The 13112-nt window shown below is 39.0% G+C and overlaps 1 protein-coding gene across 1 annotated transcript in view; it reads right to left on the reverse strand.

Annotated features, from left to right (window-relative positions):
• The window catches only part of RIOK2 (RIO kinase 2), a 68612-nt gene that overhangs the window by 14946 nt on the left and 40554 nt on the right, over positions 1 to 13112 (reverse strand). Inside the window, exons 6-8 of the mRNA XM_030193414.1 lie at positions 12164 to 12355; positions 11240 to 11332; positions 2444 to 2953 (exon numbers count right to left, since the gene is read on the reverse strand). Of these exons, the coding sequence (XP_030049274.1) occupies positions 2444 to 2953; positions 11240 to 11332; positions 12164 to 12355 (795 nt within the window). The remainder of the gene's footprint in view (positions 1 to 2443; positions 2954 to 11239; positions 11333 to 12163; positions 12356 to 13112) is intronic.

The raw sequence follows: 13112 nt of genomic DNA on the forward strand, positions 1-13112 counted from the left end.
TTAGTGTGGATTTAAATTTAGGGAAAAAATTGCTATGAGCAAATATTGGTCAGGAGATCGTTCCACAACTTAGATGCCAGAAAGTAGAAAGCACAGGTTTGAGTGGATTTGTAGCGAGCAGCTTGTTTGGAGTTTAGGAGAACCAAATGATGGGAGTGCAAAGATCTAAGGGCTCACGAAGGGGTATATGGAATGGTGAGTGTGGTAGAATAAAAATTGTTACTCAACTACTATGGTGCTTTGCTACTAGCGAGAAACTAAAAGAGAAAAAGCGAGTGGCAGCAGGAGCTCTGCTCTTATTTGATATGGCAGCTTTTTGCCAGTAAAAGATTGAGCACAATTTGCAGAGACTATACTTTCCCCTGAAGCAGGTCGATTGACCGAAACACTATGTGTTTATGTGAGCATCGGATGTGTGCTTTTACTATCACAGTGCTGAATTGTTGTATTATCAAGCTAAGTGGTTACCTTTTTTTTCCCCCATTTACTTTTGTCTACTTTTGATGTTGGGATTATAAAGATTTTATGAGGAACATGGAGGCAAATGATTGAGGAATGATATAAAAAAAAAAAGCCTGGACTTGAAACAGCTGTGTGCTATAAGAGGTCCGATAGCTTGCTTTGTGGGCCATCTGATACGCCCGTTTTTCTTCTCTTTAAGTGAATGCTTGAAAGCATGAGTTTGAAGCATATTGAAATTAATATGAATAAAAGGGCTTTTTTTGTTTTGGATACAAACAAATTTATTTTTAAATACAATATGTTTTAGGCATGAGATAATTAAACATTGCGGCATTAGTAATGCTCCTGTTTTTGTTTTAGGATTTATTGTGAGGAGTGGCTTTTTTTCCCCCCTTTTGTAAATTTTGACTATTTGGGTTTCTGCCAGTTATTTGAGACCTGAATTGGCCATAGTTGGAAACAGGATACTGGGCTAGATGGACCATTGGTCAGACCCAGTATGGCTATTCTTATGTTCATCTATGTGAGACAAAAGATTTTCAAGAGGCTGTGGTAACAAACCGGTAAGCCAGTGAAGGTGGATGAAAAGTGGAGTAAGACTATCAAACCTTTAGGCATGGCAGACAAGTAGTAGAGCAGTGTTTTGGGGTGTCTTCGGGTGTCTCAACTGCTGAGACACCTGGAAACACCACATTACAGTAATCTAGTTAGGAAAGCGTGAAGAAGGGTGTGAAATGAATCAAAATCAAGGAAAGAGCACTAATAATGTAGTCTGCACAAAATAAAAAAGCCAAGTTTGACTACATGGAAAATATCAGAATGGCACAGACAGCGAAAGGAGATGACTGTGGTATTTGAGAGATCAAAGAGGACTGGAGTGAGAGAAGGTTGGGAAAGGGGACCAGTCACCCAATAGGCTACTGTCTTATTGGGATTGTGGCCATGAGACTTGAGACAGACTTGTAGTGGAGTTAGATTGATAAGGATTGGTGAGCATCGGAAAATCAGCAGGATATCATCTACATAAAGAAATGTCTTAAAATGTTCTGGGCTTCCTCTCATTTGCCACGTGGGAATCGCCCAGCGAGCCTTGGTAAAAGAAGCCCACAATTTGTAAACCACCCTGAATGGCTTTCCCCAGATCTGGCAGTAAATAAGGTTTTCTACCAACATAAATAGACAAACTACGGGAGATGGGTAAGAAAACCGATGGCACATTGAATTTTCAATAAAATCATGAAATAAGTCAACAGCTGTACTATGAGCTTATTTTTGCTTCCAGTCATACTAGTTATTTATATTCATTATCAGAGTGATTTATTTAACTGAAGGGAAATACCTGTAGTTTGGAAGTTTTAGGGGATACAAGGCAATTTATTTTACCTTTTCTAGATACACTTCATACTTTGTTTCAAAACATATGACAACCGATTCATTCTGAATTTAAAAAAAAAAAAAATTATATATATATATATATATAAGAGAGAGAGAGAGAGAGGAAAAAAAAACAAAAACAAAAACAAAAAACAAGCAGACTGTAGTGAAATCCCAGAACACACTGTGTAGCTTTCTACAAGAGATGTCTGGAGTTTGGTTTGAACAGAAGAAATTGGAAGTTTACAGTCTCAGCAACTACCCTCCATAGGCTTTCTTTTCTAACTTATTTTAGATTGTAAACCACTCTGGCCATTTGAAGAGTAGTACATCAAATACTGTAAACTATTAAATAAAAACTCAAGCTTAGGATTTAGAATAAATTATTAATATAACAGTAATCAATAGTTGCTGAGTCAGTGAAAAACACAAGATGGCACAATGCAACCTTCTAAAATGTTAAGATTAAGTGGATTCATTCTCATTCAGAACAGTGGGTCAGAACTGCAGTGTGTGTCAAATCACTTGATTGATGTTATTTATTGGAATGAAAATTTAAACTGAGCCAAAAATTAACAGGAAAAAAAAATCTATAAAAGTTAGCTACCTGAAAGGTCTGATGCTTTTGTTTACTGCTGACAAATCAGCCAGATCTGGGCATTCATCTTCATACTTCTCCATACTGATGCAGGGCTGTCCTTGACCTGTCCAATCCTCACTCTTACTAGCATTTTCATCCCCAAGCATATCAGTGACAGAACTACTTCTGTTTTTCCCTCTGATGGTTTGACCTTCAAGTTCCTCTATAGCATTACAGAAGTCTGTCATATCTAAATTTTCCAGACCGTCTCCACTTTCAATGCTATTGGCTTCGTTGACGCTCTGGCTGAAGGCCTCAGAAAATTTGGTATCCAAATAATTTTCCGATTCATCTGTCAAATGTCTTCCGTTTTGTTCTTTCACTTTCCTTTCAACCTCTTCTGGGCACAGATATAACTCGCTTTCAGCTTCCTCCTCCCCACTGCTGGGGCCATCAGGGTAAAGCAATTCATCATCTTCCTGCATTTCTTTAGTATAGCCACTGGCAGCAATTTCTACATCCAAAGAACACTGTCGCCTGCAAATAAATATGAAATGTTTCCAGCATATAAATACAATACACCCACACACAATCACCCTCTATCCACATACACCATTAAATCAGCAAAAAGAAAAAAAAAGTTACATAATTTTGATGTATTAAAAGTTCAGTAAAACACTACTACAGAAATACTTTATGACCCATAATGAACAATCCCCCTGATTCTATATAGTTCGACTAAAGTTGCGCATGCAACTTACTGAATAATGAGCCACTGTCAATTGCCAACAAGCAACTGACACTAATTGGCATTAATTAGAATTTACGTGCATAACTGCCTAAGCGTATTCTGTAAAGTAATGCACGTAAATTCTAAGGTGCCTAGTTGAAAAAGGAAAGTGGCAAGGGTGGGTCATGGGCATTTCTTAAATCTATGCGCATTGTTATAGAATACATCTGGCCCGCGCCTAATTTATGTGTAGTCATTTACACTAAGTTTTATTTGGCGTTAGTGCTCACGAGTACATTTAGTCACACAGATGGGCGCTAGGCATATTTTTTTTCAGGGACAATTTTTTTTTTTTTTAATGCACGATATATAGAATCTAGCCCAATACGGCCAAGGGGTGGTTTTACTAAGCTGCGGTAAAAAGTGTCCTTAGCACACTATTACACAGGATTTTCCTGTGTGCTAAGGCCATATATACCACAGCCATAAGATGGCCTGGTTTCTATTTTTTGCATTAATAGCCATGCACTTACGTTGCCACGAGTGAAAAGCCATTAAAAAAACGTAGATGTGCTGGTTTAGCAGAGGACTGCCCACTCTCCACCCTCTAACAAACCCCCTCAAAAAGAAAAAAAATATTTTTACCGCGCACACATTCGGCAGTTACTGCAGGATGCCTAAGCGTGTCCCGTGATATGCCATTTTAAGTTGCATTAAACATATGTTAGCGCCTAATACAGCTTAGTAAAAGGCCTCCTAAGAAAATAATTATTCTTATCCATAAAGGGGGAGATTCTATATATGGCGCAAAAAAAAAATCGGCACAGAAATCAATGCAGACTATGCGTATTCTTTAAGCAGTTCCTAGATTTAGGCACAGAATATAGAATACGCTTAGCTGACATCCCAGTTCCTTTACACCCAACAAAATGCGGAGTAAAACATGATGTGTAGATTTAGGCGCACTGGGCCATATTCTATATCCCTTTTTGCCTGCACACGTTAGAAGTTAAGGTTACTGCATTACAGAATGTATTTAGCAAGTTGTGCGCGTAAATCTAATTACTATCAATTAGTGCTCATTAGCTTGTTAAGCCAATTAAGTTACGCTCATTGTTGTAGAATACGCTTGGATTTCGGTGCAGATCTCTACGCACGCTACACAGAATCCAGGGGAAAAGAACTAGAAATGATTAGTTCTAAAGATTTAAAAACAGAGAAAAATATTTACATATTAAACAGCTAAAAGAAAAAGAAATATTTTAAGAATAAATCTATATAAATAAAGAACAGAAGGCAGATGAGGACTATCACTTGATGGGATGTGCACACGTGTCAGAATGCATATTCACCACGCTTTGCTAATGCTCCTCTACTAGAATAAGGGAAAGAGACCCTTAGCATAAGTTAGAAACATTCATGGGAGTACATCTGCTCAAGAACACTGCCAACAGAACAACCAGAAAGTGAACTGCAGTGGTGTAGGCTCTCTATGAGAAATAAGTTGGAGCATGGATGTTTCCCGTGAACCCGCTTGAAGTTGTGTCAGTGCACCCCGATACTGATGCAGGGTCCGTGCTGAGTGCCAAAATAAGTGCCCCAATGTGCCCAGAAAATTTTCAATGCATGATGTAGAATCAAAAGGTTTTTCACGTTGGACTACACTGTATATCTCAGTGCTCAGGATCCAAGCACTGAACTCCCCAGTTATGGGGGTCTGTGGCTTAAATAGTTCTATTGCATCGAGTACACTTAAAGCCTCTTGGCACCCTTGTTGACATGAAAGGAAAAACGTCCAATGCAAGGTCAAAAGGCTCCATGGCCCAGGCAGCTTGTATAGTCGTATACGGAAAATGGTTGATGCTTTCCGGGCAAAAGATGGGCTCAGAGGCCCCCAAAGGCTGAAAATTGAAAAAACGATTAAACTTAATAAATCAGTATTGAAAAAAGAAAAATACAAAGAAAAAATATCCCGAAAAAAGGATGGGCACCAAAAAGGCAAAAAAGTTTGATGTGCTAAGGAGCGATTAAAAAGTTATCGACTTCTGGTCCCGCACTCGAGCATTGGGTGGGAAAGCACTTGCACATCTGCAATGACGGCATTGCCTCAAAGATTTAAAGTGACAGTGCACTTGGCAGGTCCACACCGGGCTCTGTGAATGACACCACCCATATGTTAGATTATTATGCCCGTTTGTCCTCAGAGAATTCATTTTACTGAGTTTTGACTGCTGTTATTTCTGTATCATGGAAAAGCAGTCAGTAAAGCAAATGTAGCATTTGTCCTAGTGAAACTCTCTGACCTGATCAAAACTCCCAGCTTGATATACTTTATCAGAAAAAGTAACCTCTTTATAGGCCCACATTAAATAGACAATGCAAGCACATAAAGAAAGCTGAAAAAGTGGTACTAGTAAAACTAATATGCACCCACCTAGAGTACTAGTTTATTGTTTAGTACTGCAGTTTAGGGCACTAAATAAATGTGGAATTAAAGACACAATAAATAAAATTAGGAAAGCGTCAGGTTTGCATTCACACACATGCTTTGATGCATGTGTTGCAAATTTTGAGAATTTGAATAAATGATTAAAAACAGATCAATGAAAACTTGTGCTATTATCCCTAAAATAAAATGGATTATCCTGGTGGCCTGGAAAGTTATCTTACAATATTGGCTGACACTGGATCCCCCGGCTTTTTGGCACTGGAGGAACCAGGTACACCTTTTGGCCATGTGGGAGGCCAGGGAGGCAAAGGGTACTCTTCGATGTAAGAAGAGCTTCTTGCTAACTTGGAACCCCTATTTAAACTTATTGAATCCCCGAGGCCGCAGCCTCATTATTAATTTATAGCTCTTATGAGATATGTCCACTCATGCTATATTATACTCAGCCAACAATACAAATTGATGGAAAGAAACAGTCAAAAATCAACTGGCAATTCAACTGACCGTATTCCAAATTTATGAATACGAGAGGTGACGCCTCACGAAGCCCCCGGCTACACAATTTGAAAGCTCACAGGGGCTGGACTGCTTCATCATCGGCAACCACCTCTACAAATTTTTCTCTTATTGCTTTTCCTTTACTTAGAAATTTCATTATACATAGCACTTAGCTTAAATTCCATCTGGACTCCCAAGACGCTATAAATGACCATGGCCAACGGTGGCCAGCGTTTCGTTGCCTGCCTCAGGGTCACATGGTCTGCGTCGATCTGTAAAGGAGAAAAAAATAGTAAGAGCACCCGACTATACAGTACGGCATAAATTCTATTCTACAAAAATTCATTTAAGAACCTTAATTCTAAAAAACCTCAGCTTCAGCGGGCCAGTAAAAGGAAAAAATGGCCTCTATAGCTTAAATACTGGGTTACGTCAGACGCCAGGGTATGACCTGACCAATCGGCTTGTAGACAATCAAAACATCAACCGAACACAACTTGTGATCTCTTTTATTGTTAAAGGGTCCTATCCTCTATAACTAGAAAAAATGGCCCCACTCAATTTTACCGTTAAGACCCACTGGAGCCAGTGAGTTCAAGCGGTGTATCCACTTCTGTTCACACTGGAACAGAATTCGTTTTCTGTTAACTCTAATCCTTCCAGGAGAGATCTCTATCTGTTGTAACACAAAGCATTTAAATTCAGAAAAAGAATGTTGCATTGTTGCACAATGATGAGCAAGTGGGGTGACAACTTTGTTGGTATTAAGCACACTGCAATGTTCGATCAGACGAACATATAGTGTACGCGAAGTCTGCCCTACATAGAGCTTACTGCATGGGCAAACCAGACAGTACACTACATAGTCTGATTTACAGTCAGTGTTCACTTTTAGAACAAACTCATGTGAAGTGACCGGATGTATAAACTCCTTAATTTCTAGCATGATACCACACATGCAACAACCCCCACAACTTTTGTGTCCTTCAAAGGTGGGAGTTGAAAACCTATGCATCGGTAGCAGGGAGGGACATAAAAGTTCTTTCAAGTTCTGAGACCTGCTATATGCAAAACGTATCTTCTGATTTTTAAATGTTGGTAAAGTCTGTACTATACTCCAGTGTTCTCCGAGTATTCTGGCTATCTTGTAAACGTCATTGCTGTACCGTAAAACACATGTAATCAATTCATCCTCTTCATGAGATGTTTCAATCCTACCTTTAGGCTGTAATAATAACTCGCGATGATTGTATTTAGCCCTAAGATATGCATGTTTAACTATCTTCTTGGGATATCCCCTCTCATATAATCGTTTGCTTAAAGTTCTTGCCTGTTCACGAAAATCTGCCACCTCAGAGCACAGCAGACGATATCGCAACATCTGAGAGAATGGTAAACTGTCCTTTAAACATCTGGGATGGCAACTTCCATACTGCAAAAGACTGTTGACATCCGTCTCTTTTCGATATACTGTAGTCCCAAAAGAAGATGCCCCCTTCTTGACTTGAACATCTAAATAACTGATCTCTTGAACATCATGGTGACTCGTGAATTTGATAGTGGGATGGCATTGATTAAGGAACTCTAAAAACTGTTCCAAAGTCTGTAAATCAGCCTCCCAAACAAAAAATATATCTATAAATCTGCACCACAATTTAATGTGGTGCCAATGAGGACAGGTATAAACAAACTTTGTTTTTAGAGTTCCTTAATCAATGCCATCCCACTATCGAAAAGAGACGGATGTCAACAGTCTTTTGCAGTATGGAAGTTGCCATCCCAGATGTTTAAAGGACAGTTTACCATTCTCTCAGATGTTGCGATATCGTCGGCTGTGCTCTGAGGTGGCAGATTTTCGTGAACAGGCAAGAACTTTAAGCAAACGATTATATGAGAGGGGATATCCCAAGAAGATAGTTAAACATGCATATCTTAGGGCTAAATACAATCATCGCGAGTTATTATTACAGCCTAAAGGTAGGATTGAAACATCTCATGAAGAGGATGAATTGATTACATGTGTTTTACGGTACAGCAATGACGTTTACAAGATAGCCAGAATACTCAGAGAACACTGGAGTATAGTACAGACTTTACCAACATTTAAAAATCAGAAGATACGTTTTGCATATAGCAGGTCTCAGAACTTGAAAGAACTTTTATGTCCCTCCCTGCTACCGATGCATAGGTTTTCAACTCCCACCTTTGAAGGACACAAAAGTTGTGGGGGTTGTTGCATGTGTGGTATCATGCTAGAAATTAAGGAGTTTATACATCCGGTCACTTCACATGAGTTTGTTCTAAAAGTGAACACTGACTGTAAATCAGACCATGTAGTGTACTGTCTGGTTTGCCCATGCAGTAAGCTCTATGTAGGGCAGACTTCGCGTACACTATATGTTCGTCTGATCGAACATCGCAGTGTGCTTAATACCAACAAAGTTGTCACCCCACTTGCTCATCATTGTGCAACAATGCAACATTCTTTTTCTGAATTTAAATGCTTTGTGTTACAACAGATAGAGATCTCTCCTGGAAGGATTAGAGTTAACAGAAAACGAATTCTGTTCCAGTGTGAACAGAAGTGGATACACCGCTTGAACTCACTGGCTCCAGTGGGTCTTAACGGTAAAATTGAGTGGGGCCATTTTTTCTAGTTATAGAGGATAGGACCCTTTAACAATAAAAGAGATCACAAGTTGTGTTCGGTTGATGTTTTGATTGTCTACAAGCCGATTGGTCAGGTCATACCCTGGCGTCTGACGTAACCCAGTATTTAAGCTATAGAGGCCATTTTTTCCTTTTACTGGCCCGCTAAAGCTGAGGTTTTTTAGAATTAAGGTTCTTAAATGAATTTTTGTAGAATAGAATTTATGCCGTACTGTATAGTCGGGTGCTCTTACTATTTTTTTCTCCTTTACAGATCGACGCAGACCATGTGACCCTGAGGCAGGCAACGAAACGCTGGCCACCGTTGGTCATGGTCATTTATAGCGTCTTGGGAGTCCAGATGGAATTTAAGCTAAGTGCTATGTATAATGAAATTTCTAAGTAAAGGAAAAGCAATAAGAGAAAAATTTGTAGAGGTGGTTGCCGATGATGAAGCAGACCAGCCCCTGTGAGTTTTCAAATTGTGTAGCCGGGGGCTTCGTGAGGCGTCACCTCTCGTATTCATAAATTTGGAATACGGTCAGTTGAATTGCCAGTTGATTTTTGACTGTTTCTTTCCATCAATTTGTATTGTTGTTTGAACAGAAGTATTTGGAAGGATTTACCTTCACATTTTTTGCTTTAATTGTATATTATACTCAGCTTCATTTTGGGTAAAGGGGGGGGGGGGGGGGAGGTTTGTACGTAATTGGACAGTTAGTGGGACTAGGAGCGTTTAAGTCTCGTCTGGAGTTTGCGGTTAAGTTAGGGGGGAGGGGGGATTCAGCGGGGTCATTATGTCTTTGCTTTCTGAAGGTTGGGTGGTAGTTTGGCAGTAGTGTTTTTTAGTGGGGTTAAACTAAAATTGATTTTGATGGTTTGCACAGCTGCATTACGAGTTCTTCTATTCATACTGGTTTGTATTTTTCCAGTCGTTTGTGAGCTTCATGTTTTCCATCAATAAAAATTGTTGAACCATAAAATGGATTATATGACCCACTATTTTTTTTTTTTACCTTAGTTTTAAAACCAAAATAAGTGCCTCAATATTCCCAGAAAATTTGACAGTAAAGAAACCAAAAAAAAAACAACTGATAGGAAATATTTCTTCCCTACCACTGTATTATTAGGGTGGAAGACAAGAAGTGCAGCAACCCCCCCCCCCCCCCCAAAAAAAAAAAAAAATCCACAAGAACCACCTTCTTATATCCCCCCACCCCCATAAATCACCAAGTCTGTGGATAATACAAATCACCATATATCTATATCTATGTCTATCACAAAGAATCATTTCATTCAAACTGCAGAAAATCTGCTCAAAAATATGGATAGGGTGAACTCCTAGTGTTTTTTTTCCCTCAAAGCTCTAGGAATAGGAGTTTTTCAGCAATCCACTGCTGCACAGAACAAGGCTCAATGTAACCCAGAAGCCGGTTATACTAGGAGTAAAAATACCATTAATTCCCATAGGGGTCCTTTTATGGTAAGCACTAGCAGATGCTTATTGCAGGATGCACTGTGTCCTGTGTTAATTTTGTGATCTGCGTATGCAAATTTAGCGTTCATAACTAATTTTTCACAGATAGGGTGTGTCTAGGGTGGGGAGTGGGCAGTTCTGCGGTAATCAGTTACTGCATCTGCATTACTGAATGCTGACTAGCACGTGAGCCTAGAAATAGGGGCTCACGCGCTAATATTTGTTAATCACCATGCGCTAATGGCAACATTAGTGCATGGCTATTAATTTGGAAAACAAAAAAAAAACAGCCATTTGCCACCTGTGCTAAAAATAGTCTTAGAGAACAGGAAGGACCTGTGTAAAGACACACTAAGACCACTTTTTAGCACAGCCTAGTAAAAGGACCTTATAAGTACATAAGCACTGCCATGCTGGGAAAAGACCAAAGGTCCATCAAGCCCAGCATTCTGTCTCGGACAGCGGCCAATCCAGGCCCCAAGAACCCGGCAAAAACCCAAAATTTAATAACGATCAATGGACTTTTCCTTCAGGAATCTGTCCAGACCCCCTTTAAACTCAGCAAGGCCAGCTGCCGTCACTACCTTCTCTGGCAATGAGTTCCAGAGTCTAACCACACGCTGAGTAAAGAAAAACTTTCTCCAATTTGTTTTAAACCTACCACATTCTAATTTCATCTTGTGTCCCCTAGTTCTATTATTGTTAGAAAGCGTAAACAAATGCTTCACATTTGCCCTTTTTGAAAATTTGAGGGGGGGGGGGGGGGGGGAAGTATTAACACCACAACTGAGCCAAGACAACCACCCCTTAAAAAAAAAAAAAAAAAAACCCAACCACCCTTAAAGCAGTGCAAACACTCAACACGATTTTACTCTGGAGAAGCATTCCTGTTAGTCTTGGTCTGGAGTTTCTTTTGCTACAAGTGGCCACCATGGTGTTTTTTTTGGTTCATTTACCGTATACTTTAGAAATAGTTTAGAAAAGCACAACTGTGGCTCCTGAAGCAGCTGGATTACTAACCTGACATTGCTGAATGTTGGGTAAAGCTCACTTTCATAACTGAAGCGCTTCAAAAAGAAATCACGAATGCATTTTACATCTCTGTCAAAATACCTAGAAGAGTTAAATATTTAATCAATAATTTTATTCCATAGCTAGAGTAAACATTTTATGCTTTTCAATGATCTTTTCCAGGTTCTAGGTTTTGTAAACAGGTAATTTCTTAAACAGCCTGTATAACCTGTCACCATAGGGCCTATTTACCAAACTATATTAGGTGTTTAATGTGGGTTTTAACACACATTAAATGGTTAATTATCATTAAAAAATATATAGTTAATGTGCTGTAGACTGTTGATGCATGTTAAATCCCACATTAAACATCTAACAAGGAATTTTATTAAAAACTGGACAAGGGGATGAGGATGGTAATGGGGTGAGCAGGGTGGGACTGCAGCTAACCAGAGTTACAGTTAAGACAGCTATTACTGCAAAAATTGCTTCTGTGGTAAAAGCTGCTTTATTGAAGTGGTAGTGTGGGTTGAAGTCACGGCTGCTCTCCTCCACATGCCAACCATATCCCCTTTTACGCCAAAACACTCTTGTGGAGGTTCTCTCACTAATACTTGTCAGCAGCAAAGCCTTATCATGGTTTAGTGAACAAGCCCCTAAATAGTAACTATAAAATAAAGTTAGGTTTCTTGATGCTTTGAAGGAGACAAACTGCAACAATAATCCAAACCTAAAGTCTTTAAGCAACTCAAAGTACAAATTTATACAGCCAGACATTTTTGATAGAAGCAGTCAAGGTTATCTTATTATCTGCACTTTCTCATAACATTTACAAAAGTTAAGAAGTGAACCTTAGACAAGAAAAATTGATGATAATGATAAATTTAAGTGACAAGGCTCAAGCGATTCCCCTAAGCAATTTCAAGTACAAACCATTCAGCATTTGGATGAGAAGTTGAAACCATCTGTGGGAAATCAATCATTGTGATGCGATCCTCTTCATCCAGCATGAGATTAAATTCATTGAAATCGCCATGAATCAAGCCATGATTAGCAAGTTTGACAATAAGTTCCATTAACTCACTGTATACAGAGGCAGGGTCTTCAACGTGACGTACTTGGCACCTGAAGAATTAAAGAAGGAGAGAGAATTAACAATTTGCTGTGTTCCTTTATATTAAGGCAGACTAAAATCACAATAGTCTACATGTTTATAAGAGCCAAGTGTCCTAAATTAAAACATATCTGACACCCCCTCCCCCCAATCTGAAGACCATATTCACATTACTTCACAACCTACCAAGGTATTTATAATGGAAGTACTCTCAACTATAAAAAAGAAAATGCCCAAACATAGCTTAATGGGCTAGGATACATACATCTGTGTAAAACACTGGAGGCCGATAGAAACTGCTTTTTTTCAGTTTTGCCGACACCGTAACTGCTACCGCTAAAACACATTCGGTCACAACCAAAACTGCAGCTGAAACTTATCGCCTGGTTTCGACTGAAGCTAAAACTGAAAACTAAAGATTGGCTGTATAAATGTGACTCCTTCAGTCCCAGGGAACTGCAAGCACAGGTATAAAAATGGGAGAGGCATTTTAACAAGGACTTTCCAACAAGTCTGACATGTTTAGGTTCCCAAGTCAATGCAGATGTAGATAAATATCATCTGAGATAGGAACTTTGTGAGAACGTGTTAAAAAAAAAAAAAAATCATGATTACCAGCTTTTTTATGCTTACCCAAACTGTGCACAAGTAACAAGAGAAAGTAGCATTGACATGTTTCCTGTTTTGTATTCAGTTATAAAACTAATTAAGGACAAGCATTAATTTTATTTATTAGGAATTCACTCAAGGTGGTGTACAGTAAGAATA

The sequence above is a fragment of the Microcaecilia unicolor genome, chromosome 2 (assembly GCF_901765095.1).
Source record: "Microcaecilia unicolor chromosome 2, aMicUni1.1, whole genome shotgun sequence".
In the NCBI taxonomy this organism is placed as follows: Eukaryota; Metazoa; Chordata; class Amphibia; order Gymnophiona; family Siphonopidae; genus Microcaecilia; species Microcaecilia unicolor.